Genomic DNA, 26,584 nt, shown 5'->3' with positions numbered 1-26,584 from the left:
TGTCATTGGGGCTACCATAAGGCAGATTTACGACTCGGCACCGAGAGCGTCAGCGGTGCTCGCGATCATGCACCCACCCCCTTTTAGACCCTCTAGATCCCCATAAGAGCCAATCCAGAGTGCCGGATTATCTGACTTTTTAGGTTCTCTCTCTTGGAGGACTAATGGTAGGTACATCATTCCTGTTGATATGTGGCGAAGTATGAGCGAAGCTCCGATCGGGGCTAATGGGACTTCAAAATCCTTGAGCAGGGCATATAAACAGGTTAAAATAGTGAAGAAGCGGAGGAGGTGGGTAGGTGGTTGCATAGGTATTTAAGGCTTAAGGCTGCGGACTTTTGAGCGCATGGCATTTCTTCAGATATCGAGAGTCGTTGTATCTACTATATATCCATTTCCTTCAAAGAACTGCCCAAGTACCCATTCCTGGGGTTGCATTTAACAGAGCCCTAAAAATAATAGCCTACATCATGGTATCTTCTAAAGGCATATCGGTGGAGTCTGTTGTCTCATTCCTTGAGAACCTGGCTGCCAACCCGTCTTCTATCCCTGCCTCTCTTCGGGAAGATGATAAACTTCGAAAGAGACTACTCTCTGCAATCCCTAAGCTCGTCCCTGAGCTTGAGATACCGGTTGAAGTTGGCCAAAGGTTGTTCTACAGCGTAAGTCTAGTTATCTCTTAGACCACGCCTATCAATGTTTTACTCAACTACCATGACTCCGTTGGTTGAGTGTACGATATCTCAGCAACAACCCTTATACGATTCCGCTAACTCATTATTCGATATAAGCCCCTAGAGCTCATCGCAGCCCGTGTCGCTGTAGACCTCGACCTCTTTAATATCTTCAAAGCGAGCCCCACCCCTTTATCCACAGAAGAGGTCGCGAAGCGGACAGGCAAAAGCCCAAACCCGCACTTGCTCACGCGTATCTTGAGGTTCCTAGCTTCCGTCGGCATGGTCCGCGAAGCCGGGACCGGAGTCTGGAGCTCAAGCCACTACGGGAACAACCTCTCAGGGGAGGGGGAGTACGCCGGGATAAAGAGCACGTAAGCTAGCATACCTAGGTCTCTCCACAATCCCCATACCGCATATTCTATGATTGCACAGTGTTCCGACAATAGGTACTGACATTTACTTTTCTTCCCCCTAGTATGGACAACTGCGTACTCGCTGGGTTCGCCATCCCGGAGTACCTCCGCCGCCACGCCTTCAACCCGCCGGAGGCCCATGAAGACACGCCCTTCGGGATCGGGAACCGCGAGGGCTCGGAGGAGCCGACTTTCTACGAGTGGCTGGCGAAGCGTCCGCAGAACGCGAGGGATTTCAACGTCTACATGGAGTACCACAGGACTGGGGTGCGGACGTGGCTGGATCGGCCCGAAATTATCAGCGAGATCAAAGATGCGCTGGAGAAGATCACCGAGGGGAAGAAAGGGGAGGAGAAGAGCGTGGCGTTTGTAGATATTGGCGGTGGGATCGGACACCAGTGCAAGGTTGGCTTGATCATTTTAGGGACCTGATTTCTACCAGCTAACACGATTGTTACAGGCTCTGAGAACGAAGGTACCGGAATTCAAGGGAAAGATTGTCCTCGAAGATCTCAAAGAGGTCGTGGCGACCGCAGAGCCAGGAGAGGGTATCGAGAAAGTGGAAGTCAACTTTCTCCAGGGCCAACCAGTGAAAGGTAAGTGTATCCCAATCCGCTTCTATGCGTCGTTATTATGACATGTCAGCTAATGTGAATTTGCGAAGGCGCGGCATCATACTATTTTAGGAGTGTGTTACGGAGTAAGTATCCCCCCCCCCCCCCCCCCCCCCCCTTTTCTGTACCTCCAATGATTCCCAATGCTGACTTACCTACCATCAAGACTGGCCTGATCCATCCTCACGCACAATCCTTGGTTATATCCGCGATGCCATGGATGGTGACTCTCTTCTATTAATTGACGACCTAGTTCTGCCTGATCAAGGAGCCCACAGGTATGAGACGCAACTCGATTTGACAATGCTCGCAGTGCTCAACGCGGAAGCGAGGACTGAGGCACATTGGAAAAAGCTACTATCTGAAGTAGGCTTAGAGGTGAAGGATATCGTGTTCTATGAAGAGGATGCTCGGGAGGGTGTGATTATTGCTAAGAAGATGGTTAATTGAGCATTCATTGTATATCTGGGTAACTACTCGGTACCTGCCTTAGGATAGGAATTGTATGAACGTTAATTACATTACTCTTCTAGCTGGCATAAAGCTTTACTGATTATTGAACAGATTATTACGTTGAATATTTGTTAGCATAAGGTAGAAATCCAGGCACTTTGTCCTGTATAAGGATATACCTGGGAGTCATAAGCCCGGCCACACAGCAGCGGTGGATCCTCAGGGAGTGCACTCGCAGCGAGTGCCGCCTCCTTGCATTGCAGAATCTTCCGGTTCTCTACCTAAGGATAGATTGACACGGAGAGGTTTTGGTGCTCATCGTTCCATTCGGTGTATTAGGAACGTAGTTATCCGCGCCTTAGACATTGAGCTTTCTAGTTCTATGATAGTTTCCCTAGATACTACCTACACTCATCCTACTACCATAAATCGTAGGTATATACCTACATCGCATTTCAATGGCACGACCCAGCACCATCCACGACCACATCGCCGTGGCGCGCGTGCCCGAGCTAGGAGCAGACGTCTTCACCAATGTCTCGTAAGCATCAACCAGCCCGGCCTCATCTGATACCTACCTACCTACCTCAAATCTGTCGCAACACCAACAATGTATAGCAATTAGTAATAAATTATCACCGGCACGGATTGTTCGGATATACCTTCTCCAAAGACATAGGCTGGTTAGGTAATAATCCCGCCCAGCTAGTGCCCGGGAAGGTCGAATGAGTTGGGCCGGCTCGTCCGCTCTGATTATAAATGCAATTCTACCATCTACCCATCCCATGGACATGACGGAGTATATGTCGCCAGGCCGCCGTTATATTGACCTGGAAGAGATGAGTATCAGGAGGTATATAAGTATCACAATATTAGCCATATAGCTAGGTATTCAATGAAAACAAATTTCCACAAGCGACTTCTAACCAACATTAATCATCATCAACATACACGCAACAATTTAATCCTACTATTTTTATCACCATGCCAACAGTTCTTATCATCGGCGCCGGACCGCGAGTTGGCCTCGCCTGCGCCGAGATCTTCACCAACGCCAACTTCCAAGTCGCGACCGCATCACGAACCCAAAGGCTCGATCCCAAGTATCGGCACTACCCCGTAGACGTATCGAAGCCCGGAACCCTGGCGGCTCTCTTCGAGCAAGTGTCTTCGGACATAGGCATACCCAGCGTCGTCATCTTCAACGGTGCGTCCTAAAAATTCTCTCTCGGCTTCCATCAATTTTCTGTTTCCGTGCCTGCACTTAAGTGAAATGCTAACAAACAAACCTCGCAGCCGCGATGAACCAAGCGACACCGCCGGATAACCCATTCGCAAACGACCTGGACACCGTCCACGAGATCATGGACGTGAATGCCGTGAGCGTGTACGTTGCGGCGAAGGAGGCCGTCAAGGGCTTTGAGAAGCTTGGCGCGGAGGGACTCGGCCCCGCGGGCGGGACGTTCATCTTTACCGGAAACGGGCTAAACCATACCGCGTCGCCGTCGCTCATGGCCTTCGGTAGTAAGTGTTCCCTGCCCACCCCTTGGTATATACCTATGTATAAACGCCCATGATTAAAAAAGGAGCTCTCCCCGCACTCAAATGCATTTAATACTTCAAAGAGAAGACTAGGTACTAGGTAGGTACTAACGCGGGTTTCCTGTCACAGTGGCCAAGAGCGCAGCATCACACTTGATCCAACATCTTGCGCTTGTTGCGTATCTCGATAAGCCGTACAAGTGAGTAAAAGCCAAGCATATCTGTCTACCTGCCTCGTACTTATAATTTCCACATAACTTCACGAATGGCAAATTCTTACCAGTTATTCAAATAGGTTTTACTACGCCGATGAGAGACACGAGGATGGAGTCCCGATGTGGTTCGACCTCAACGGGGACGCGCACGCAGACGCCTACTACGAGTTGGCGGCGGACCCCAAGCAGAGGGCGTGGTACTACACCTTCGTCAGGGGGAAGGGGTATGCTCAGTTTCCGCGTGTGGAGACAAGTTTCCCGCCTTCTTCTTAAGAAAAAAAGATGTTGTTGATATTTATTAGATGAGGAATGAAGCTGTGGTATTAATAGATAGGGGCTAATAGATGATAGGGGTAGTTTGGCATGCTTGCCAATGTTTTCTTTCATCTCTGGTATAAAGCGTTCTCGTGATATTTCCGATCCATGAAGATTGGACATCCAATCCAATCCCTCGTCGCAGTGACCTTCCCCCGAAGTTCGTGTAGCCTAATCGCTGTCGTGGCACATGCTTAGCTGGCCCTGAACACCTCCGAGCCTATCCGCAGCATACTGTTGGTTCTTGAGTCGCACTAGTCGTACCACGTCTATCACTCGGAGCGGTAAGTAAGCATCTTGCCACAAAATGAAAAAGGGAAAAAGCTAGGATAATGCAGAATGAGACTCACCCTATATCCAGAGGTTCCCAGTGGAATATGAACGCCCCGAGGTACGAGCCGATGAAGATGCAAATGATAATGTAGCCATTGTAGTACATTGCAAGCCTGTTCCGTCGTACCCAGTTAGCACATCCCCTCAGAAAAATCCGAGTGTAGATCTTTCTCTCGATCACCTAGGCGAGTGGAACCATAGGACAAGAACAACGTACAACATGATGAAATAGGCAATGGCAAACTGGACCATGTGCAGCAACGCCCGGGTAGCCTGTTCCAGTACACTCGGCCTGAACCTCTGGGGCTGCGCTGCGCTCTGACAAGATGGTCCGGGACCCGCCGTCGTGGCTGGCTTATTGCCGTTGTCCCCAGGTGCGCTGGATTCGAAAGCGGCAGCCGAGGTGTGCTTCTTGACGAGATATCGATCATACTCCTTGACGGTGCGGCGCATGAGCTCCAGCGACATGGTCAACAGGAGGACGCCGATGCAAGAGCCGGCAAACATGCCGGTGGTGGTGTTGTGCCATGATGATGCGAGGAAGCAGGTGTCGATTGTGTACCAGTTCCAGAGCATCTGCTTCAGCGTTAGTGGTCATTCTTTTTCTTTCGCTCGGGAGTTGGTTAGTTATGGGATGAGAAGCATTACCGATATTTTACAGGCGCTTTCCCCTCCCATATCCATCGACATAGCTGCTGTTGTTGTCGGTGACGATGCACTTGCTGTTGTGGTGGTTGAGGACATGTCCATGGTCATCGACATGGTCATAGAGGACATATCCATCTTATAGTATTTTTCTGTCGGGTACGCGTAATACAGAACCTCAAAGACTTTTAGGATTTGAGTTTCTGTCAGTGCGGGCGCGTGTCTGCTGGAAAATTTAAATATTTTCTTGAACTCCGTCAGATACTTGATACCGTAGATAGTTTTACACCTACCGTAGATAGACAAGAATCCCAGGGGGCTGGATCCGAAGATATTAGACAAGAACACAAGAGCGGACTAGTAAATTGAAGATGAAAAAGCTTCGTCTATTCCCATGTAACTACCTAGTTATCAGGTTAAATATTGACTATGACACAGTAGGTTAAATACTACATAGAAGTTGGCAGGTAAGGGGTTTGGTATTTGAACAGTTCAATAAGTAAGTAATCGCATGTTATTCAAAAGATATAGAATGGAGGTGACAGGTGACAGGGGTTAAAAAAGATAGGAGAGCAGGTTTGAGTTAATTAATATTTACCAATGCGGTTGTCTAGCGGAGCTGAGCTGGAGCTATGACAGTCACGATACCTTTTTCAAACGCCACATGCAGCACTTCAACTTCTTTTCTGCTCCTCACCAACTTTCATACTGTAAATATCATGGATCTCTTATACACTACGCTAGTATGCATCCATGTGTTTCCTGCATACTATAAAATGCACTCAACTCAGTTGAACTTACACTTCTTGTGGTGCTTGTGTTTCGTGTGCCCCGGTAGTACGGTTTGTTTTCGAGATAGGTAACACTGACACTTTACCATTATCGTGACTAGCACTGTGACTATCTCCCGTTGAAGCTTGGAGGTCTTCAACCACATGTTTGTCACTATACCTAGCGATGGTCTAGAATGTCTTCAAGGCTCTTCCCGGGCCGAGTGTTGAGCAAGTTTCCATCAAATTATCCTTAGTCGCGTAGATTTTACCAGAATTAATTAGCCGGTGACTATGTATACCTACCAACGGTACCAACTTATGAAGAACTCAATTATTTAATTCCGATTATCAACCTTAAAAACAGGCCAGATACACAGACACATACATAATAACCATGTGGTCATAGGCGGACCGGTTTCTGATCTCCTTTTCTTGTCCTACACGCCAAAGCAAGAACCACCACCACAATCAACGATACTGGTCAGCATGGCGTCCAAGGCGATGTCGATGGATATGGGCTCCGACTCCAGCTCGGTGAACATTACGAATCTTCCCCTTTCGGATCCTCAGTGTAATAGTGATGATTGCGCTGCTTTCGAAGCTGCTCATAAGGCGTCACAGGCTGCTGTTTCCTACTACTACCAATTCCAATATGGCCACTTCACTACCTGGTACTATCTGGCTGCCATTGGCGTCGCCATGTTCGTATATCTCTACCACGTGAACAGAAACCGGAGAGCTCGACGAGGAGCCACTGCCCCTGGAAAAACAACGCTATCGCACAAGGCATTGGCCGTCATCCGTATGATCAACTACCGACATTTTAAGGGGCGCGTGGCAGACTACTTCGGATTTCTGTCTCTCGGAACCTCGGTCTTCGTCGCTCTGACGTTTCTCTTTTTACTCCTACTAACATTCCTGGTTCATCCGTATTATCGCGGGCGCCGTGGTTTCGGTTCTCCGCCTCTCGCTATACGAACGGGGCTGATGGCGCAGGCGCTGACACCCATCATTGTTGCACTTGCCGGCAAGGTCAACTTCATCACCATGCTCACGGGGATCAGCCACGAGAAGCTGAACGTCTTCCACCGATGGACTTCATACATGTGCCTATTTTTGGCAATAGTTCACGCAGCACCTTTCATCATACAGCCCCTGAAGGAAGGCGGGCCTGAGGCTCTGCGCAAGCAGTACTACAAAGAAGATAGCATGGAGGTAAGTAATCATTGATCTCCTTCCAGATATATATGTCCATCCTTTCACGAAATGATAAATCGTTAATACTGACACTCTGCTTGGATAGTACACTGGAACTCCACCCTTTGGCATACTCGTAGGTCTCGTCGTGCTGTCCATTCCGTGGATTCGCCATCGCTTCTACAATTTCTTCTACCGATTGCATATTCCGATGTACATTGCGTATCTGGGCCTCTTATTCTGGCATACGGAAGACGAGGGAGACTCTTGGGTTTACTTATATGCGACGCTTGGTATTTGGCTCGCTTCTTGCCTGGCACGCCTCTTCTACAAGTGGCAGACTTTCAGCATTTTTCGCGATTGGTTCCAAGGATTCCCAGCAAGACTTCAGACACTCCCCGGAGGTATGTCTAAAGTGACGGTCCTCGCGCCGGCGGACTTCTACTGGAAGCCAGGACAGCATGTCTGGTTACGGGTGCCGCACATATCGATGCTTCAGAACCACCCCTTTACCATCGCGAATATACCGAAGAACCAGCCTGGAGCGATCACCAGAGCCACGGACGTGCAAGAGATGACCTTTTACATCCGGGCGCACCATGGCCTGACTTTGGAACTTTTCAAGTCCATTGCAGATCACGATGTGGCCGAAGAGCACGGCCGTTCTGTATCTGTGCACGTTGACGGTCCATATGGCGGTCTGGTGGAGGATATACCTGCATTATACGAATCGCAGATATTCGTCGCTGGTGGAAGTGGTGTATCCGCGTGTCTTCCATGGATCCAACACGCGGCACAGCGCATCGCTGAGGGTTCCGCCATAACCAAGAACATCCATCTGGTATGGATGGTACGACATGCCAATCAGACAGAGTGGATAACGGAGGAGCTGGAAACTCTCGTCAATGCCCACCCCGATCTGATACACATTGACTTTTTCGTTACAGACTCCAGCGCGTCGAGAGTTTCAAGCGCGGATTGGGAAAAGAATTCAGAAGTTGGCAGTGCTAATAACAAAGAGGGTGACAATGTTGCGACGGCAGTGAGTCTGAAGTTCGGGCAAATACATATACAGCGACCGTACTTGCCTGAATTGCTCCCTCGTCTTCTCTCGGCGCGGAGGTCCTTCATTCTAGGTAAGTGAAACATTTCAAAGTCAAGGAAAAAAAAGAATGTTAATAAACTAACCTGATGAACTTGTAGGATGTGGCCCAGAAAGTCTCAGGACGGATTTAGCGAATGCAGTGTCTACCATGCAGAAGAAAGTTCTGGCGGGAGATGCTGATATCATCACATTACATACCGAGTCCTTTGGTTGGTGATTTACTTAGGCATATAAATCAGATAAAGGGGATTTAGTGTTCAACCTTGAAAAAATATCACAGCTAAGGACATATGCCATCTAGATAGAACTTGAATTTATATGAATTTATATGACATTATTAATCTTTGGTCATTCGATTGGAGATCTTCAAAAGCCAAGTTATAGGCTAGTGTACCTTTTGTTAGTGGCAAACCTGACCAATCAAATGATCCAAGAGTTCTCTTTAGGGCAAGCTACCCCGCAATATGTCAGCCCATCGCATTGTACTACCTGCGTACCTGGCCAGCGCCTTTCAGCTCCGTCATCGGGCGCGTAGGCTAGCAATTGGGTAGCACAAATATTTGAAAATTTCCAATTTTAGTCATCAGCAACTTGTCCAGTATTTTTTGTATCATACCTAATATCATACCTAATAACTATAATGATATACGGGAGATAGAATTGGAATAAGGAAATCTGAAAATAGTGAGGTTTCTCAATTCCTACTTCGTCAATTGGATATTGAACTGTTCTCGGCCCAGGGTTTTTTTTTTCTTTTCTTTCTTATCTTTCCTCGTATCGGCAACGGACATCCATCCATCCTACGGAGTTCAACTTCCCACTTGACCCGGACAAACCTTTTCATTCATCCGTTGTGTAGAGAAAGGGGGAAAAGCAAATCAAAATCCAAAAAAAAAAGGAAAGAGAACAATAGGAGAAATAAAAAAAATGGAAACCTTCACAATCCGCACCCCGTGCTCCTCCGCCAACATCGGGCCGGGCTTCGATGTCATCGGGCTAGCGCTGTCCATCTACCTAGAACTGAAGGTGACCATCGACCGGTCCAAGAAGTCCACGGAGCCGCTGAACTGCCGCATCACCTACGAGGGTCAGGGGGAGGGGTCCGACGACGTGCCGCTGGACCCGGCCGCCAACCTCATCACCCGCGTCGCGCTGTACGTCCTCCGGTGCCACGACCAGCGCGCCTTCCCCTCCGAGACGCACGTGCACATCATGAACCCCATCCCCCTCGGCCGCGGCCTGGGCTCCTCCGGCGCCGCGGTCGTGGCGGGCGTCATGTTGGGCAAGGAGGTCGGCGGGCTGGATTTGACCGATGATCGGCTATTCGACTTTTGCCTTATGATCGGTGAGTCCTGCTGCTGCTATTGCAGCTATCTGCTATAACATTTTTCACTTCACTCAGAGTCGCACATATATCTCACTTGATTTGCGTTGGTCAAGCTAACCGGGCCATCTCACACTACAGAGCGCCATCCCGACAACGTGGGAGCCGCATTATTCGGAGGATTCGTGGGCACGTATCTGAAGCCGCTGGCGCCCGAGGACGTGGCCCGCGTCGAGATCCCGCTCAGCGAGGTCCTGCCCATGCCAGCCGGCGGCCTGGATACCGGCGAGCGGCCCCCGGAGCCGCCGCACGGGATCGGGCACCACATCAAGTTCCAGTGGGCCAAGGAGATCAAGGCGGTCGCCGTCATCCCCAACTTCCAGGTGCCGACGGCGAAAGCACGTGAGGTGCTGCCGAAGGAGTATCCCAGACAGGACGTGGTACGTCACAACCCCCTATTTTTACCCAGTACATAAGATAGAATGAAACATTAACGCCTACCCTCCTAGACCTTCAACCTCCAACGCATAGCCCTGCTCCCCGTCGCTTTGGGCCAATCCCCGCCAGACCCGGACCTGATCTACCTCGCGATGCAGGACAAGCTGCACCAGCAGTACCGGCAGACGCTGATTCCGGGGCTGGGCGAAATCGTGGAGTCGATGTCGCCGAGCACGCAGGAGGGGCTCCTGGGGGTCTGCCTCTCGGGCGCGGGCCCCACCATCCTCGCCCTCGCCACCAGCAACTTCGAGGCCATCGCCGACAAGATCATCGCCCGCTTCCGCCGCGAGGGCATCGACTGCCAGTGGTTGATTCTGGAACCGGCTGAGGGGACGAAGGTTATTCGGTGAAGCAAGGGTGATTGAGAAAAAAAAAAAAAGCGCTACCATAGGTAGGTAGTGAATGAATCGGTAGGAAGAAAGGAAGTGTGTGAGCAAGCATAGACATCTACGTCAAGCCAAAGGTTTAATACCCACGCACGCCGTCGCGCGTCGCCGCGGAGTTCAAACTCGGTGGAATAATCATCGGATCACATCGAAACCTACATAATCACCTATCTGCCTAAATAGAACCGGTTGGCGATAGCCAGGATATCAAAATTCCACTTCAAATTTCCTCGTCGCATGCCTCCCTACCCAGGGCACGATCCCAACAATGAATAAACCAATCTCTAAAGCCGCGCGTGAAAGCCATAAGCAAAGCCACAATAGGTATAATAAAATAAACCTTCGTCTACCTACGTACCTATCTACAGTACTTACCGTCAAAATGAAAGGGGGTAGAGCTGAAGAAGAAACTTCACCTTTCCTTCATTTCATAACGGGGATCTTCGAACGGCGGCGACGAATCGTGAGGGCCTGCTCAATAACTACTGTGACCAGGTACATAATGTAGACAGCCGCTGCTGAGCCGGGTCCAACTTCCCGGAATATGCATAGTTACCTGCCCAGATGTGGTGGTATCGAGACTCGGCTTTCCTCCATCTCGGCTAGCATGCCTATTATCACATATCCCTTGCTACCTGCCGCCAAGCTATATAGTGCCTGATATATATGTGCTTACTAACCGTGGATGCCTCTAACTAGTCGGGCAGAATCAACGTATGTAGGCCACGGAACAAACCTAGAAATCAAGGATAGCAAAGCTCGTTCTAGAATCCTCGGGATTACTACCTTTAATACATCACATATCACCTACCTCCCTAATCTAGATATATGAGAACTGATATAGGTACGTATGCCACAATTTCGGGGTACTTACATACATGTAGGTGCCTACTATCATGCAAGTTCAACGCGTACCTATGAGCTTACGGTTAATTTTACGTACGTACGTGCACCTACATCGGTGTCCGCAAACAAATCGGAATGAACCGCTATGTAATCCAGACGTACATACACACATACATAGTGCTGACCAAGGAAACCATTCCGAGTGGCAGCCCTAAAAAGCCACCATATCATTGTACATAGTAAGGATGGGAGGTGTGGAGACCAAATGGGGGTAGCCTTGGCTGAGACGCTATTCCCACTTTGGCCTGCGCTTCCGCTAGGTTAGAATGGCGATCGACCCGGATCTCAGCACGGTTATGGTAGTCAGCTCGTAGGTGTATATCTTCAAGATACTATTATATGTAAGAGGGGGGCGGAGTCGAGAATTTACGCGATTTTGAGGGAGAAAACAGCCAGCTTTTCTGTTGGTATCTGCAAATTTATTCCCGGGACCTCACGCGGCTGTGGGAGATTGGAACGTATATGCATCTAAAATTGTCTGTCAGATATACATCTCCTACTGTGTAGTTACATAGTAGGTAGTTGGGGATGCGTGTACCGGCATATCGTCAAGATAATCCACCCTTCCCGTATAACCTTATTAGAATGAGGGGGGTAGTGGGAGTTCGGTACTGGTAGTGTCTCTTCTGATGGATGTCCCTTGTAGATGCCAGCAACCGAGATGGACTAGATATGTAGGCAGCCTAGAATCTTGTTATCGTATTCGGATCTTAACCACATGTGTGGGTTAATGCAGATGTGGGTAAGTAGCTAGGTAGGTACGGCATAGTACTTGGACATGCAGGTTGATAGCTATTATCACGAGGTTCCATTCTATTTCCTTGATCTCCTAGCCTTACTGCCCCTGAGTGCCTCGGCTCGAACGTCATTTCCGTGAAGATGGAGATACGGAGAGCAGTTAAATGTCAGATATGCCCCTTTCTGAGGGGTTAAGGTTACATCTATTGCATGTGGCCTTTCACTCACTGGTCCGTTTTTCGACTTCCTCGCGGCACACCGTGATAACCTCAAGAGCCTCCTAAGCAGGAACGTTTTGGGAATCATGACCTTCTCGACTTTGAAAAGAATCGCCCCTTGGGCTGCTGCGCTGGCGGCCTCCGTCATCGCCCAGAATACATGCGAAATAGTGGAGGAGCGTACTTCAATCTCGACATTGAAACTGCTTTCAATAGACTTTAACGAAGAGCAATCGCATTACTGGTCTACAGCTTGCGGCGACCTTAAGCCCGCGTGCATTCTCGAGCCAGAGACAACGGAGGAGGTTGCTGCCATTGTATCGATCCTCCGCGAGAATAACGAGACATTCGCTATCAAGTCAGGCGGTCACAACCCCAACAACTATTTCGCTAGCGTTGACGGTGGGCCGCTGATCTCGACCAAGAAACTAAACGAGGTGATATTTGATGCTAGCTCGAAAACAGTAAGGGTTGGTCCTGGAAACAGATGGGATGAGGTTGGGGAACAGCTCGATGCTACCGGTTACACGGTTGTTGGTGGACGCATTGGCAATGTAGGCGTTGGGGGTTATCTGCTCGGAAGTGAGAAAACGGATGAACCATCCCCTTGAAGCAGACTATTACTAATATCGTTGTTAGACGGACTAAGTTTTATGAGCACGGAGTATGGCTGGGCAGCCAATTCGATACTTGAGGTAACAATAGTGCTAGCAAACGCATCGATTGTCACGGCTTCAGAAACTAGCCACCCCGAACTTTGGATGGCTCTAAAAGGTGGCGGTAACAACTTTGGCATCGTTACTTCGTATGTCCTCCAGGCATATGCTCAAGGCGATGTCTGGGGTGGTAACCTCGAATTCGACGCGACGCCAAAAAACACTGCAGCCATCTTAGCTGCTGTGCGAAACTTCACCGAGAACTACTCAGACGGGAAAGCTGGTATCATACTGACAGCTGAAAGAACATTGGGCACCCTCCTAGACATCTGGATCATGTTCTTATACTATAATGGCCCAGAACCACCACAGGGCGTATTTGACGCTTTCCTCGATATTGGGCCGATAATCAATACCTGCAAGACGCAAAGGTATTCCGAGCTTCTCAGCGGGAACAATTGGGCTGTCGTCAAGGGCAGTGTCTATACCATTGGCACGGAAACGATGCCCCTACCTAGCCAGGAGGACGGGCCAGAAATCATGCAATCCATATACGACCATTGGGTAAATGTCAGCGACACTGTTAAATTTGTTCCAGGAGTTATCGCTAGCATTGCGTTTCAGCCTCTACCGAAGGGGGTAGCAACGATTGCGAAGTCTAAGGGCGGAGATATGCTAGACCTCGACGACGACATCGACCGGATCATCGTTGAGCTGGACTATAGTTTCCTATTCAAGTCCGACTATGAGAAGATTGACCTAACGATGCGAGCCACGTACGATGGCATCCAAGACATTGTTAAAGGATACCAGCAAAGTGGCATGTTGCAGTCGGATGTCTATCTGCCAATTTTCATGAACGATGGCTTCTATCCTCAGGATTACTTTGGGAGACTGAGGCCTGAGAAGTTGCAGCTCGCTCAGAAAGTTCAAGCTGAAGTTGACCCTGATGGATTCTGGAAGGATAGGACAGGGGGTTTCAAGATACCGGCTGCTTGATGGTGAGCATTACGAAGAGATCATTGATGTATGCCTGCCTACTATGTATGTATGTATGTATGGCAATTGTAAGATTCAACTTGAATTGTAAGAAGTGAAAAGAAATTCAAAGAGTCCAAGGGTACTAGGTACATATACCGTAGTACCCGTGACCTGCCTAAAGTTCAAATGCACTTTAAAGTTAAGGTTGGGAACAGTAACAGTTGGCGTTGACCCCTTTATTATAGATACCTAAGTGTCACCATACTTAATCAGAATTAATCAGAATTTAGTGCGGGGCTTAGCCAGTAACCTATTAGTATTAGTGCCTAGGTGCTAACCAGGATTTGTGATTAGCGCTGTTTTATTAATGCAAAAGTCCAACGGCGGTGCAAGCTACGTGCTAACGTACAATTGTACATAATTAATTATTTGAGTATCGCATTGTACAATTCCAAATTTATTTCAACTCGGCGACGTCTCTCTGTCTGCTTGTCTGCCTGTTTGCTGTCTACCTGTCGCGCATATCTTTGGAGCATAGTTTGCGTTGCGCACAAATCACTAACAGTATTATGAATTTCCTCAAATCAGCAGTCGCGTCTGCTATTGCCCAAGGGCCACCATTCCCATATACCTTTGGCGACAAAGTGTCAGGCGACTCCGATGCATCCATTTGGACCCTCTACAATGGCACGCGACACAGTAATGGATCCGACTGCAGTATATTCTCCTTCAATATCACAGCCAATAGCAGACTCCTCCCGCTTGCCAAAAATGCTGTCAAGAAGCTACGAACTATGCGACACCCCGGTGTCATCTCCGTCCTAGACATTGTCGAAACCGATACCTACATATATATCGCAACCGAAAAGGTGGTGCCATTAAGATGGCAAATCAAAAGAAAGGTTCTTAATACGGAGACCATCAAGTGGGGATTGTATAGCATCGCGCGCACCGTCAAATTCATTAATGACGAGGGCTCCTCTATCCACGGCAATCTCAATGTTGGATCTATATATACATCTGAGAGCGGCGAATGGAAGCTAGGCGGATTTGAAGTCCTGAGCAATGTGAAGGATGAAGAAGCTATAATATATCGTTTTGGTAGCTTGATGCCCGATCCTAGGACGTACTCACCACCAGAAGTTGAACGGTCAGGCTGGGACATCGTAAAGAAAGGGCCACACTCTGCTGTTGACGCCTACAACTTTGGAACTACCATGTTCGAAATATTCAACGGGTCTTTCATGCCAGACCAGGCAGGACAGACGAAGGGCATACCCCCCAACGTACATGTCAGTTACAAGAGACTTGTCCACAAGGATCCCAAGGCCAGGATTACAGTAGGAACATTCTTGGAACAGGGGCGCCGGTCAGGCGGATTTTTCGACTCTCCCATAATTAGACTAACCGAAGGAATCGATAACCTTGGAGTCATAGGGATTAAATCCGAGAGTGAGAGGCAAGAGTTTTTGGATCAACTCGAGCAACATACCGACGACTATCCCGAGGAATTCTTCAAAGTCAAGGTGTTACCTGAGTTATTGAAATCAGTCGAGTTTGGCGGTGGCGGCCCCAAGGCATTTAGTCTAATTATGAAAATCTCCAAGAAGTTAACAGACGAAGACTTTCAGCTCAGAGTTCAGCCTATGGTTGTTAAGCTATTTGGAAACCCAGATAGGGCGATACGGGTTTGTCTCTTGGATAATCTACCGATTATGATTGACCGACTGCCTCAAAAGATGGTCAATGACAAGATCTTCCCCAATTTAGTTTCTGGTTTCACAGACGTTGCCCCTGTCGTGAGGGAACAGACGTTGAAATCAATACTCGTCATTATAGCGAAGCTGTCAGATCGTACAATCAATGGCGAGTTAATCAGGCATTTAGCCAAGACTGCGAACGATGAGCAACCTGGGATCAGAACGAATACTACCATATGTCTTGGCAAGATAGCTAAGAATCTTTCGGCATCGACAAGAGCCAAAGTCTTGACAGCCGCTTTTACTCGGTCATTGCGCGACCCCTTTGTACATGCCCGAAATGCAGCCCTCCTGGCACTAGCAGCCACCCTTGACCATTTTAGTGACGATGAATGTGCCACACGAATTCTCCCTGCTATATGCCCATCCTTGCTCGACAAGGAGAAATTAGTGCGAGACCAGGCCAACAAAACGATGGAAGTCTATCTGCAGAAGATTCGCAAAGCAGCAACCAGCATGCCCGATACAGTTCAGCCGCCACCTCAGACAACTGAGGCTCCCGGTCCACGTATGAGCACACCCCAAGCGAGCGAAGCGTCTTCATGGGCTGGATGGGCTATCTCATCATTCACTAATAAGTTGTCCGCGGCCTCCGGGGAAATGCAAACTTCCGCCAACTACGTATCGCCGTTCCCAAGTTCAAAACCTACCTCACCACCATCTACAGGCCTCAACCCCCCTCAACGAACCGTATCCTCGTCATCATCTACCCCTCAGGTGTCTACGCCAGCGTGGAACCCACCACCCGCAGAGACCTACTTCAAGGATCCTGAACCTACCGAAAATGACGGCGACGCATGGGGAGATATGGGGGACATGGACGATGACGGCAACGCGTTCTTCGATGCGCCCGCCGAGCGCACCAAGTCTTCCCAGAAAGAGCCAGTCGCATCGCCGCCTACGCCCTTCGACGACAGCTCCGAACCCGACTTCGCGGGCTGGCTCGCAGCACAGGCGCAGAAGAAGACCGGTCCCGGCGGCGGCAAACCCCTGCCCAAGGGCCTCGCGAAATCGAACGGCAGATCAACGCCGACCAGCAAGAAGCCGTTACCTGCGCGGCCAGCGCCCAAACCGGTAGCGCCCAAGAAGATCGACACGAAGCCTAAAGAAACGGACGATGATGACGGGTGGGGCGACGGGTGGTAGAGTTAGGTAGTATAGGTATGCCAGTATCTTTGAGATATGAAAGGAAGGGCTTAAGTGGGGCTAGTAGAACGCAGGTAGGTAATGAAGCAAGACAAAACGAAGGCACGGTGTTTTTCCGGTGTACGGCGTACAGAGCATCGGTTCAGGAGTGAGGTTCACGCTGCTTCTTCTCCCTACCTAGGTAGGGTTGCCAGCTGCGCTTGTAATATAGGTATGGATAGTTACGTAACTATGGAGACCAGATATTTCTGGAGCTTGCTGTCTTACCTACTACATAAGCAAAACACACGTGAACTAGCTGTATTAATTAGTAATAGATACATACATGCATACTGTCTACCTACCTAGGTTAGGTACGTAGCTCTATGGAATAGAACTAGGTATGGATATGGAAATTAATTCTATATATATACAAAAGCTATTATTCTCCTTGTTGCTGTTTGGTCGTCCGGGAACCATATCATGCCTACCTAGGTAGGTTAGGTAGATACGATACGATACGTGCAGTATTACTTACTGCAAGGCTACTTACTACCTACCTGCCAAGTCCTTCTCTATGTAGCCGTCTTAACAAGCAAATTAGTCACATACCCCCGAGCAGTCAATACATAGATAGCCTTATAAGTGTCTACACACACAGTACTAGGACGTAGTAAGCAATAAACCTTATAGATTAATAAACTAGGTTAGGTACCTAGGCACCTGAAAAAGAAAAAAAGCAAAAAAAAAAAACCTCCGCCCAAACTCCTCGTAGGTACTATCGATATAAACTCCTATACGCCATAGCTTCAATACATGAATACCTCAATGCCTACCTACATGCCTAGGTAAGTATACACACTGCTACTAGAGAAGTAGTAGGGCATCCAGGTAGGTAGGTAGTAGGTACCTACTGGGTAGGATATGTTGGTGGGCACTAGGTTAGGTAGGTATGTTGGCACGCTGGGTTAATGTGGTATATAACAATTCCGCAATCCGCAATCCGCAATCCGCAATCCCAATATCCGATGCAAGCTTCCGAGCTGTTCTAGCGGGGGCTGTTCATATATCCTGCGCTCCGTCCTCCTTTGTTTTCTTGTACGCTGTCTTATTCTCAAATATCCCTTTTACAACCTCCTCTAGTGAGGGGGAAGGCATGTCGCGCGCGCCTTACAGTTACCGGGCCGATCACCTAGCCTCCGAGTAATCATTCAGCGCCACGCAGACGGCGCCGCGGTGGTGTCCGTTGTACTGGCGAATAACCTGCTGGCTATGGAGCTCCCAGAGGCGGGCGTAGTGGTCCGAGCACGCGGTGACGAGGTACGCCGAGTCGGCGCTGAAGGCGCAGTCCCAGACCCAGCGCTGGTGGCCTGTGAGGGTGGCCTCGAGGGGGTACGGTTTCGGATCACCGCCCCCGCTGCCACCTCCTCCACCTCCTATCCCCATTGCTCCGCCAATTATGCCATTACCGCCGCCGTTAGCTCCAATGGCTGCCCCCACCGCGGCCCCCAAGCCCCCCGCCACGGAACTACCGCCTAAGCCCATGCCTATGTTAAGCCCCCCGCCACCATTCAGATTGTCATTTCCGTTTATGCCGTTGATCGGTGCAGCCGTGGTGGATAGGGATGTGGATGATGACTCTTCGGAGGACGAGGAGGCGACGGTGACGTTGACTTCCCAGATCTTGGCGGTGTGGTCGGCTGAGCAGGTGGCGAGCTTCTTGACGTCGGGGGAGAGCAGGATGCGCGTGATGTATTCCTTGTGTGCGGAGAAGTGTGTTACGGGGACTAGATTCGTGCGTTCGTACGATTGGATAAGTTGCCAGACGAAGACGTTGCCCTGTATACATAAATATGTTCGTGTCAGTTACATTATACCCGAGTAATTGATGATAAAGTAGGCACCCAATGTTATGCAGGCAATACAATGGCGAGGTAGACTCACGGCGTTGTTGGCAGCACATAATAAAGTTCCATCGCTCGCTACCGTAACGCTGGAGACAGAGACGTCCTCCTCGGGAATGAGTTGGTGCGAGCAATTGTTCTCGGCAAGATCCCAAACACGAACACTACCACCGCGGTCACAGCTAATGATCTCGCCCTGGTTCGGATGGATGACAACGTCATTTACAGAGGAGCCATGGTTATAGCTTCGCTGAATGGTGCCAGACCGCGTTTCCCAGATCTTGACAGTGCCGTCTTCCGAACTCGTCACCATCCACTTGCCCTCGCAATGGAAGGCGACTCCGGTGACATTGCCAGTGTGGCCCTCGAACGTAAGCAGGGGGTTTGGGTTCGTGGATTTGATGTCGTAGAGCTTCACGGTGTGGTGGCCGGCGGCAGCTAGGAACCGTTTATCGGGGGAGATGCACAGACGGTTGACTTGGGAGTCTGGGTGTTGGATCGTGCGAGAGCAGATTCCCGAAAGAGCTTCCCAGAACCTTGATTTCGTCAATTGACATGATCAGCACGACTATCACATCCATATATCTCGACAGGGTTGTTTCTAGATATGTCGAGAATCGGCGCATACCTGATCGTATGGTCGTAACCAGCTATCGCGAACAGAGCATGTTAGCTAGAGACCGTCGAGGGAGAGACATATATATAAGCGTTGCATTTTTATCTTACCGGTGCACAGAATGACAGACATGATGGCTTCAACGGTGGCCCATCCAAGAGACAGGCCAGCCTAGGAGTTGAAAGGGGGAAATATAGTGATTTGTGATAACTTGACGTCGCATTTGGCTGTTGAATATGGCGGCAAGTTCTTGATCTACCGATACCGATACTATGGATGTGTTTGATAGCATTCTTATCGATAGACTAGGATAGCTAGTAGTTACCCACCAAGTATATCCCTATTGGAGCGACTAGGAGTAGCTGATATGCAACTAACAGCATCTCATGCAATACAAGAGGGTTTGATATTATCCCACTCATCGTCACTTTAGTTTCTACTGGTTACCTAAGTGAATATGAATTAACTTCAATAAAGGTTAATAGATTTCAAAAAGCGTTTTAGCTTGGTATTTAGATGAGTAGCTACAAGATTTCTATCTTTCCGTTTAATATTCCCAAATGCTAGGGTATGCCAAATATTCATTATCCACGCTATATTGATTGCGGCACGATATAAGACATCGATCCCGGAGTCCAAGTTCGGTTCGGGGTTCGGGGTTCGGGTAGGTAAATTCCAACATTGGTTGGTTAACTATGTCTCAGGGGTAACAAACTCTCGAAGACCGCAAAATCATCATGTAGATGCGCCTACCAACAAGTAGATACACTATCATCATCACAGGAATTGTGAATGCATTTATCAAGTGCCATGTATCGAAGAGAGGAGATAGTATACCAGCAGACTTCGTCCCCCATACCTAACAATATATAACGACAGAAATTCGAGGCAAGCATCACACCTAAACAGATGTCATTGCTTGCGAAGTAGCCCCTAGCAACAGATACAGCCCAACTCATTCCCGAAGGATATAACTCACCCCCTCAAATTACCTAGTAGGTATACAATACAATCAAGCAAGCCCGGGCGAGTCCCACATCCAGCCCAACCATCACCGTCTCGCCTCTCGAAAAACCGACGAATCCCCCCTAGAGCTCCCACGCCCTGGACTAGGGCCCCCGGGAGAAGCTGCCTGGGTTCTGTCTCGGCGCCTCTCACCGGCGCTGATGCCCGGGACTCCTAACATCCCGGTTGCGCCGCACCGGGTGCAGTGTACTCGACTAAGCCATCGTTAGCATCTCGTTCCGGGGTAGGTAGGTAGGTATCGGAGGTTTAGGTAGGGATGGACTTTTCGTGCTTACTCTCTCGGGTTGCCTTTGCAATTCGGACAAAGGGAGGGCATGTCGCGGTTTTGCCCAAGGCCGTATATCGCTCGGTCTTCGTCGAGCGAGTACGTCGCCTTGTAGTATCCGTATGAGTTCTGTTTCTGCTGGGCCATAGTTGAATTTATCAAGTCTCAACAGTACTAGCTAGTCGTCTGAAGATGGGATGGTGGCTTGGTTTAGATCAGTGGCTATGGACATCTCTTTCCAACCGCCTAGAAACCGGATAAAGCTATTGCCCATTTTATAGATGCTCGAGGGTTATGTAGCCTAGATGCATAGACAATGATCAAGCTTAGGTACGGTAGAGAGGCTCGGCCAACCCACCCGAATAGCAAGGAAATTCCGAGCCCCGAAACTCACCGCCTCTCCAGAGGACGTCCGTCCTACGTCACGGCTCCTTGAAACCAGCCACAAAGAGAAAGATGGTAGGGGATAGATAGATAGATCAGATCAGATCAGGATACGACACACTGCCGTCAGTTTCTTCCGGGTGGCTTGGGGCAAGATCTGATAAAGTAACTGCCTTGCCTACCTACCGACATCTCGTTCTCGGGTTTCAGGAAGGCGTACCTATTCGCCTGGATATATTACCGTTACGCGTTTGGAATATTCGGTGAACGCATTGGCGGAGGTTCGTGGCCCTTCTATCGCCCTATATGTCTGGCGTTCGATCGCGATGCTCAAGAGCACGGAATACCGCAGACATCATATAGGGTACCTAGGTAGGTGGCTCTTCTATTTGGGACCCGATTCCACGGTCCCTCCCGTCCATACCGATCTCTTGGGAAATCCTCTCGTTATCACGCACATACATACATACACACCTAAGCATAGGTAGGCAAGCGCCTTTTCCCGTCCAATACATTGAGGAACCAAACTGTCGGGAACAACCAGACGGCTCGGTATACTAAGCCATTCTGCTGGGTTAGGTTCTAGATTTGGCAACTCCTTAATCTAAGTTTCTGGGGGTCGGGGGGTGGCGCTTCCGGTCCGACGCAGGATCATGCAAGCTGCGGTTAGCCGGGCTCGGGCACCATTCCCCCAACGCAATTCATGGGAGCCACGTAGCTTTTTCGCTCTGGTGTTCCCGAGGCTCCGGAAATTGCCATCCATGTCCGCTCTGCCAAGGAGTCTCGAGGGGACTACATACGCCCTGGGGGGGGAGTAGCTTCCCGCTTAGTCGCCGGACCTAGATCCCACGCGCTTCCCCGCCAGATTTCTATGTGACTGAAAAGTCGGGATAGGATAGAACCCTCGGCCCGTGGTCGCAAAAGGGGTACATCGCCTATGTCATAGGTTACCTTCTTATCTCGCGGATGCAGTCCAGCTGATCATACATGCATAAACCGCGTATTCGATTCGCCAAGTCGCCGATATTGTCTCAATATATGTATGGATGTCACACAGAGGGGATTCTGAATCTAGTGCAGGCTCTTTGCAATAGGTGAGGGAAGTGCCTGTGGTGTTTATGCGGGTGTCGACCTATTGCGCTTGCCAGCACTGTTGTTCAGTTCAGGACAAAGTTTAAGGGTCATTTCCTACCTTGCGATGTAGACGATGTGATCACGTAGGTACCAACGTTTGTGACGCAATAGTCGCGTGGCTAACGGATGTCTCGAACTTATTGGGGAGAGCTTATAGCATGTGTATCCCTGAAGTAGACATATACCTACAGCTCAAGGATTTTGAGACTCAGGAGTTACGTTCCCCCTAGCCTTCAGTATCTCCTCTACCACCTTCGCCGCTGCCTTCACGATTAGCTCGTGCTCATGAACATGGATCCTTTCCTTCAGCTCTTCCAGCTCTTCTCCCTTCCATTCAATCTCTTTGACCAGAATAGGAGTACCCCTATCCACCTCATCAATGACGTAGTGGGCCATAATACCAGTGCGTGTTAGTCGCCCAGCCTTGAATTCGTCAAAAGCTCGCTCAATCGCATTAGTTCCATCGAACTCCCCTATACAAATGGTGAGCATGTATAGCTGGGCAGACTGAGAATTCTATCTTAGACACTTACGAGGTAGTGCCGGATGGATGTTGATTATCCGCACTCCTGCCTTGTCTAGGGGTTCTAGAAAGGCAGTGGAGAAGACATACATCCAACCAGCAAGAATAATCAACTCGGGCGTTTCCTCTGCTGATAAAATCTTCGCGGCCAATGCAGCATCATATTTTCGACGACTCTCAGCTACTTTCTGTTCGTCTTTTTCTCCCTTCTGCAAAAACCCGTTACTAATTAGATTGAAGTATTCCCACGGAATACCTGGTCGTGAATTAGTTGCATGCTGCATTTACATGTGTATGGATGATATATTACCTGCTTTGTCTGCCCGGACAGTTGCGTGTGCATTTTTCCGGTTCACGATGAGGGAGATAATGCGGCTATTTGGAAGCTGGCCAGTTGAGGTAGCATCTATGAGAGCCTGAAAGTTAGAGCCAAAGCCAGAGGCCATGACCATAATCCGACATGGTGGTTCTTTGGGTCCGGTCATTTTTATTTTTTATTTTTTATTTCTTATTTTTTTTTACAGGAAATAAAATGGAATAAATGTGACAGTGAATTGGAATGAAATGAAATGAAGATGGGATAGTGCCTACCTCGTAGGGAGTATACATGAGCTACATTGAGTAAGCGAATGTACCTCTTTAGGTGCAACAGTTCCCATTTTTTTCAAAGTTTTCAATCCCTAGGACCTATCACGTGACTATCGGGTGAATATTTGTTTAAGGAGAAATAATTCAAACGAGGCGAAGAATCTTAACTTCTACCTTCAGTCATGTATAAAATTTATATGATTTCTAAGTAGTCGTGAGTCCTTTGCCTGCCGCTAGGAATAATATTCACATGTCCCTACTCGAACAACCGATTCATTTCAACCCATGGCATTCCTTGATCAAATCGACCGCTCTCTCGGCAAAGGCATAGACAGTTGCCTGAATATTAGCGGTACTAATAACTGGGATGGCACTTGAGTCCACGACACGAAGATTGTCCACCCCATAGACTTTCAGGGTATTGTCTACCACACCATTCAACTCCTTAGGGAGCACTGTTTCATCATAAATATTAGCAAGCGAAAATAATAGAGACCTGGGAGGGTTCTGTAAGCTTGACCCTTTGTTTAAAAGGGGGGGTGGGAGATGTGCCATGTGTCATGGTCACAACTGAAGATTCCAGCTAAACAAGAGATTCAATCTCGCATAGTGCTTCTGCCACTTACTTGCACAAGTGCCCACATAATGCCACATAGACGTGGCGTTCTTTCGAATCCATTTCTTGGCCGCATCCAGGTCTGTCAAGTTTGAGTCTGGATCGCGGTGGACGACGGGTTGCTGGATAAGCTGACTCAAAGGGGCTGTGCGAACCAGCGTCTCGATCTGAAGCATGTTCTCTGCAAATATCTCCAAGTCTACTGGGTTAGATAGGAAGTTGGGGTCGACAGCTGGGCTCACTGCCGCATCCGATGATTTGATATGAACAGTTCCGCGGGACAGAGGGTGTGAATGCATCGCGCTGATGGAGAAGGATTTCGTGTTGGGTTCGAAAGACCCGACGTGCTGAGCAATGAAGGACAGGTACGCACAAGACGGCTGGTTAGGATCGAGTAAACTGGTCTCGGCTATCTGGTAATACGCCCGAGCCTGGGCATGAGCCGGCGTGGTCTCCTGACTAGGTGCAGGACGATTTGCTTCCAGCAACTTGGTAAGCCTTTGTCGACCTTCGGCGGGGATATGGTCGAGAACAGGGAGAAATGCGCAGGTGTAGGCACCAAACGAAGCGAGGGGTCCTCTTCGATCCTGATCATACCTTTCCATTGCGTCTTTCACTGCATCAGGCTCTTGTCGGTAGAATGCATCAAATGTTTCTAGATCGTCCACCGCCGCAAAGCTCATGGAGCACATAAGATGATCCTGAAGGTTTTCTCCAACTCCTGGGAGCTCAACAACGGAGTCAATTCCATGCTGTCGAAGGAGGCTGCTGTTTCCTATTCCAGAGAGCTCCAAGATTTTGGGTGTCTGTAGTGCACCCGCCGCCATGATGACCTCTTTGCTGCAGGTGATTTCTCTCAGCTCTCCATTGCATCGATACGCCACGCCGATCGCTTTTACCCCCTTGCCATCTCGTCTTTGGTCATCAAGGAGCACCTTTTCTACGTGGACATTGGTGAAGACTTTCAGATTTTTTCTTGATTTGATTGGATGGTAATAGGCAACTGCGGAATGGCTTCTCTCCTGTGTGGTTGGGTCGACGGATGAAAGGGAAGTGAAACTACCCACAGAGGCATTGTGAAGTGGGTCTTGGGTCATGTACTGCCCAGTACTTCGGAATGTATCGGCCCAGATCTTCCTGATCGGATGGGATAGATCACCAGCAAATGACGTGCGGATTGGCCCGAAAGTAGTACCCCTATTGGTCCACCCATCGATTCCAAGTGTCTCTTCCGAGCCCTCCTCGGCGGGGGCAGAGGTATAAGCCTTGGCGAAGTAAGGGCTAAGAGTTTCCCAATTCCAGCCGTTATTCCCAAGGATAGATTCCCAGTCGTTCACCATAGAAGGGACCGGAGGAACGAATATTTGGAAATTGATGGCACTCGAACCACCTAGGGCTTTACCCTGATTCAAACTGACGGCTCGGCCATCGAGGTGAGGCTTGAATAATATTTAAGAGCTGTGGCTTTTATAGAAATGCAATGCAACCCACCTGAATCTGTGATTCGAAGCCCCAATCGAGATCGGATCCTAACAAGGACATACAAAGCCCTGGGGTTTTGACACGTGGATCTTCACTGGCATCGGACCCAGCTTCCAACACCAGAACCTGCTGGCTAGGATCTTCGGAAAGGCGGGCTGCGACGACCAAACCAGCAGTACCACCGCCGACAACGATAAAGTCATAACAGGATGCGTTCATGGTGAGTATAAAAGTTGAGGATGTCCTATTTGGTGACTGGGGTTAAAAAATATCGGACATGAACCAAATAACTTAAAGAAAGGGAACTTGAGAAGGGATAATAGAGAAACTAGGGATGGATTAGAATGATACAAAGCGGTGATCTCTAGGTACGTACCTGGACAGCTAATAAATATTGGCAATACCATAATTGATGGTACATATTATTAACAGATTTCTCAGATTTGAATCAACTATCTCACCAAACAACCTGAAGCCATACATGCCTCTAAATGGGCAACGCTAGATGACCTACTTAGGACCCCAGATGCGCAACTGCATGAGTGATTAGGTACGCCAAGTATCGATCATGCCTACATAAAGCTGAGACATCCACACCTCACTACCTAGATGTAGATTAAATCCCATAAAAGATTGGTCAACTAAACGACAACGCCATGTGCGCCACTTGTGCTATCATGCTGGCTACAGCTCCTCAAGAGAGCACACCAATCTCTTGTCGCATCTCCTTCGATACTCAGCTCCCACCTCGAAAGGTGTTATCTCGAAGCTCACTTCTAAATAGTTTCCCTCTGCTCATCTCAAGCGGTTTACAGACACGTTTGGCCTTACCCGATGTACCCAGCAGGAAGGACACTGGTATATATCGTGAAACGGACAAAGGTTACGGGGATTTGAGCCTCGGTTCCGTGTCATTGCGTAAGGGAGTCTCAGGTTCATGATGTCGGAATCGCACATACAAGTTACGGTACCGAATGCAAAGGCGAGGTTGGTTACACAGATATCCAGCGTTCCGGTACTGCCACCCTACATTGTAACCTTGCATCTACACCAGTCGTTCACATCTACCTACCTATTACCTAACCTCGTGCCGTGTATACTGTACAGCACGTCATCTCCGACTATTCCTTCAAGTTCCCCTCCCAAGGAGAACTTCTCATATATCGTATTAC

General features: G+C 49.0%; 11 protein-coding genes across 11 annotated transcripts; 6 read left to right on the top strand and 5 right to left on the bottom strand.

Annotated features, from left to right (window-relative positions):
* Positions 1-470: 470 nt before the first annotated feature.
* On the top strand, positions 471-2,154 carry GGS25DRAFT_533425 (S-adenosyl-L-methionine-dependent methyltransferase; the record flags this gene model as incomplete). Its single annotated transcript, XM_049265673.1, has 6 exons — positions 471-662; positions 792-1,048; positions 1,153-1,495; positions 1,551-1,686; positions 1,755-1,790; positions 1,871-2,154. The coding sequence occupies 6 exons, from the start codon at positions 471-473 to the stop codon at positions 2,152-2,154; spliced, it is 1,248 nt and encodes a 415-aa protein (XP_049115015.1).
* A 900-nt stretch (positions 2,155-3,054) lies between these two features.
* On the top strand, positions 3,055-4,187 carry GGS25DRAFT_533423 (NAD(P)-binding protein; the record flags this gene model as incomplete). The annotated part of the gene is made up of 4 exons (XM_049265672.1): positions 3,055-3,364; positions 3,454-3,681; positions 3,830-3,899; positions 3,995-4,187. The coding sequence occupies exons 1-4, from the start codon at positions 3,142-3,144 to the stop codon at positions 4,185-4,187; spliced, it is 714 nt and encodes a 237-aa protein (XP_049115014.1). The 5' UTR covers positions 3,055-3,141.
* On the bottom strand, positions 4,147-5,746 carry GGS25DRAFT_500917 (Ctr copper transporter family-domain-containing protein). Its single transcript, XM_049261880.1, has 5 exons — positions 5,501-5,746; positions 5,211-5,453; positions 4,780-5,138; positions 4,580-4,675; positions 4,147-4,498 (listed from the first exon to the last, which is right to left on the bottom strand). The coding sequence occupies exons 2-5, from the start codon at positions 5,343-5,345 to the stop codon at positions 4,450-4,452; spliced, it is 639 nt and encodes a 212-aa protein (XP_049115013.1). The 5' UTR covers positions 5,346-5,453; positions 5,501-5,746; the 3' UTR covers positions 4,147-4,449.
* Positions 5,747-6,268: 522 nt separating this feature from the next.
* On the top strand, positions 6,269-8,617 carry GGS25DRAFT_386224 (ferric reductase like transmembrane component-domain-containing protein). The gene is made up of 3 exons (XM_049258308.1): positions 6,269-7,195; positions 7,284-8,313; positions 8,381-8,617. Exons 1-3 carry the CDS (start codon positions 6,467-6,469, stop codon positions 8,497-8,499), a joined length of 1,878 nt encoding a protein of 625 aa, XP_049115012.1. The 5' UTR covers positions 6,269-6,466; the 3' UTR covers positions 8,500-8,617.
* A 199-nt stretch (positions 8,618-8,816) lies between these two features.
* On the top strand, positions 8,817-10,606 carry GGS25DRAFT_386189 (homoserine kinase). The gene is made up of 3 exons (XM_049258307.1): positions 8,817-9,627; positions 9,748-10,046; positions 10,116-10,606. Exons 1-3 carry the CDS (start codon positions 9,210-9,212, stop codon positions 10,452-10,454), a joined length of 1,056 nt encoding a protein of 351 aa, XP_049115011.1. The 5' UTR covers positions 8,817-9,209; the 3' UTR covers positions 10,455-10,606.
* A 1,401-nt stretch (positions 10,607-12,007) lies between these two features.
* GGS25DRAFT_386178 (FAD binding domain-containing protein) lies at positions 12,008-14,028 on the top strand. Its single transcript, XM_049258306.1, has 2 exons — positions 12,008-12,934; positions 12,992-14,028. Exons 1-2 carry the CDS (start codon positions 12,439-12,441, stop codon positions 14,005-14,007), a joined length of 1,512 nt encoding a protein of 503 aa, XP_049115010.1. The 5' UTR covers positions 12,008-12,438; the 3' UTR covers positions 14,008-14,028.
* A 373-nt stretch (positions 14,029-14,401) lies between these two features.
* GGS25DRAFT_500907 (ARM repeat-containing protein) lies at positions 14,402-17,272 on the top strand. The gene has a single exon (XM_049261879.1). It carries the CDS (start codon positions 14,559-14,561, stop codon positions 16,893-16,895), a length of 2,337 nt encoding a protein of 778 aa, XP_049115009.1. The 5' UTR covers positions 14,402-14,558; the 3' UTR covers positions 16,896-17,272.
* Positions 17,273-18,062: 790 nt separating this feature from the next.
* Positions 18,063-19,526, bottom strand: GGS25DRAFT_524012 (quinon protein alcohol dehydrogenase-like superfamily; the record flags this gene model as incomplete). Its single annotated transcript, XM_049264524.1, has 4 exons — positions 18,063-18,713; positions 18,819-19,314; positions 19,407-19,428; positions 19,505-19,526. The coding sequence occupies 4 exons, from the start codon at positions 19,524-19,526 to the stop codon at positions 18,063-18,065; spliced, it is 1,191 nt and encodes a 396-aa protein (XP_049115008.1).
* A 775-nt stretch (positions 19,527-20,301) lies between these two features.
* On the bottom strand, positions 20,302-20,981 carry GGS25DRAFT_386124 (uncharacterized protein). Its single transcript, XM_049258305.1, has 2 exons — positions 20,696-20,981; positions 20,302-20,614 (listed from the first exon to the last, which is right to left on the bottom strand). The coding sequence occupies exons 1-2, from the start codon at positions 20,830-20,832 to the stop codon at positions 20,446-20,448; spliced, it is 306 nt and encodes a 101-aa protein (XP_049115007.1). The 5' UTR covers positions 20,833-20,981; the 3' UTR covers positions 20,302-20,445.
* A 1,414-nt stretch (positions 20,982-22,395) lies between these two features.
* GGS25DRAFT_524010 (phosphoribosylglycinamide formyltransferase) lies at positions 22,396-23,211 on the bottom strand (the record flags this gene model as incomplete). The annotated part of the gene is made up of 3 exons (XM_049264523.1): positions 22,396-22,676; positions 22,737-22,982; positions 23,037-23,211. The coding sequence occupies 3 exons, from the start codon at positions 23,209-23,211 to the stop codon at positions 22,396-22,398; spliced, it is 702 nt and encodes a 233-aa protein (XP_049115006.1).
* Positions 23,212-23,587: 376 nt separating this feature from the next.
* Positions 23,588-25,631, bottom strand: GGS25DRAFT_524009 (putative GMC oxidoreductase; the record flags this gene model as incomplete). Its single annotated transcript, XM_049264522.1, has 3 exons — positions 23,588-23,769; positions 23,941-25,369; positions 25,422-25,631. The coding sequence occupies 3 exons, from the start codon at positions 25,629-25,631 to the stop codon at positions 23,588-23,590; spliced, it is 1,821 nt and encodes a 606-aa protein (XP_049115005.1).
* Positions 25,632-26,584: the final 953 nt, after the last annotated feature.

This window comes from Hypoxylon fragiforme (genome assembly GCF_022984875.1).
Source record: "Hypoxylon fragiforme strain CBS 206.31 chromosome Unknown GGS25scaffold_7, whole genome shotgun sequence".
Lineage (NCBI taxonomy): Eukaryota > Fungi > Ascomycota > Sordariomycetes > Xylariales > Hypoxylaceae > Hypoxylon > Hypoxylon fragiforme.
Note: the sequence above shows the minus strand (reverse complement) of the source record. Positions and strands in the feature narration are given on the sequence as shown.

Excerpts from the sequence above, each read along its gene's own strand:
- GGS25DRAFT_386178 (XM_049258306.1), top strand. The coding sequence starts at position 12,439 with ATGACCTTCTCGACTTTGAAAAGAATCGCCCCTTGGGCTGCTGCGCTG. Across the intron at positions 12,935-12,991 it reads TGGGGGTTATCTGCTCGGAA|ACGGACTAAGTTTTATGAGC; the intron begins GTGAGAAAACGG and ends TATCGTTGTTAG.
- GGS25DRAFT_386124 (XM_049258305.1), bottom strand. The coding sequence starts at position 20,832 with ATGGCCCAGCAGAAACAGAACTCATACGGATACTACAAGGCGACGTAC. Across the intron at positions 20,615-20,695 it reads TGCAAAGGCAACCCGAGAGA|TCGAGTACACTGCACCCGGT; the intron begins GTAAGCACGAAA and ends ACGATGGCTTAG.
- GGS25DRAFT_500907 (XM_049261879.1), top strand. The coding sequence starts at position 14,559 with ATGAATTTCCTCAAATCAGCAGTCGCGTCTGCTATTGCCCAAGGGCCA.
- GGS25DRAFT_500917 (XM_049261880.1), bottom strand. The coding sequence starts at position 5,345 with ATGGATATGTCCTCTATGACCATGTCGATGACCATGGACATGTCCTCA. Across the intron at positions 4,676-4,779 it reads ATTGCCTATTTCATCATGTT|GCTTGCAATGTACTACAATG; the intron begins GTACGTTGTTCT and ends ACGACGGAACAG. Across the intron at positions 4,499-4,579 it reads TGGGAACCTCTGGATATAGG|ACGTGGTACGACTAGTGCGA; the intron begins GTGAGTCTCATT and ends TCCGAGTGATAG.
- GGS25DRAFT_386224 (XM_049258308.1), top strand. The coding sequence starts at position 6,467 with ATGGCGTCCAAGGCGATGTCGATGGATATGGGCTCCGACTCCAGCTCG. Across the intron at positions 7,196-7,283 it reads ACAAAGAAGATAGCATGGAG|TACACTGGAACTCCACCCTT; the intron begins GTAAGTAATCAT and ends CTGCTTGGATAG. Across the intron at positions 8,314-8,380 it reads GCGGAGGTCCTTCATTCTAG|GATGTGGCCCAGAAAGTCTC; the intron begins GTAAGTGAAACA and ends ATGAACTTGTAG.
- GGS25DRAFT_386189 (XM_049258307.1), top strand. The coding sequence starts at position 9,210 with ATGGAAACCTTCACAATCCGCACCCCGTGCTCCTCCGCCAACATCGGG. Across the intron at positions 9,628-9,747 it reads CGACTTTTGCCTTATGATCG|AGCGCCATCCCGACAACGTG; the intron begins GTGAGTCCTGCT and ends CTCACACTACAG. Across the intron at positions 10,047-10,115 it reads AGTATCCCAGACAGGACGTG|ACCTTCAACCTCCAACGCAT; the intron begins GTACGTCACAAC and ends CTACCCTCCTAG.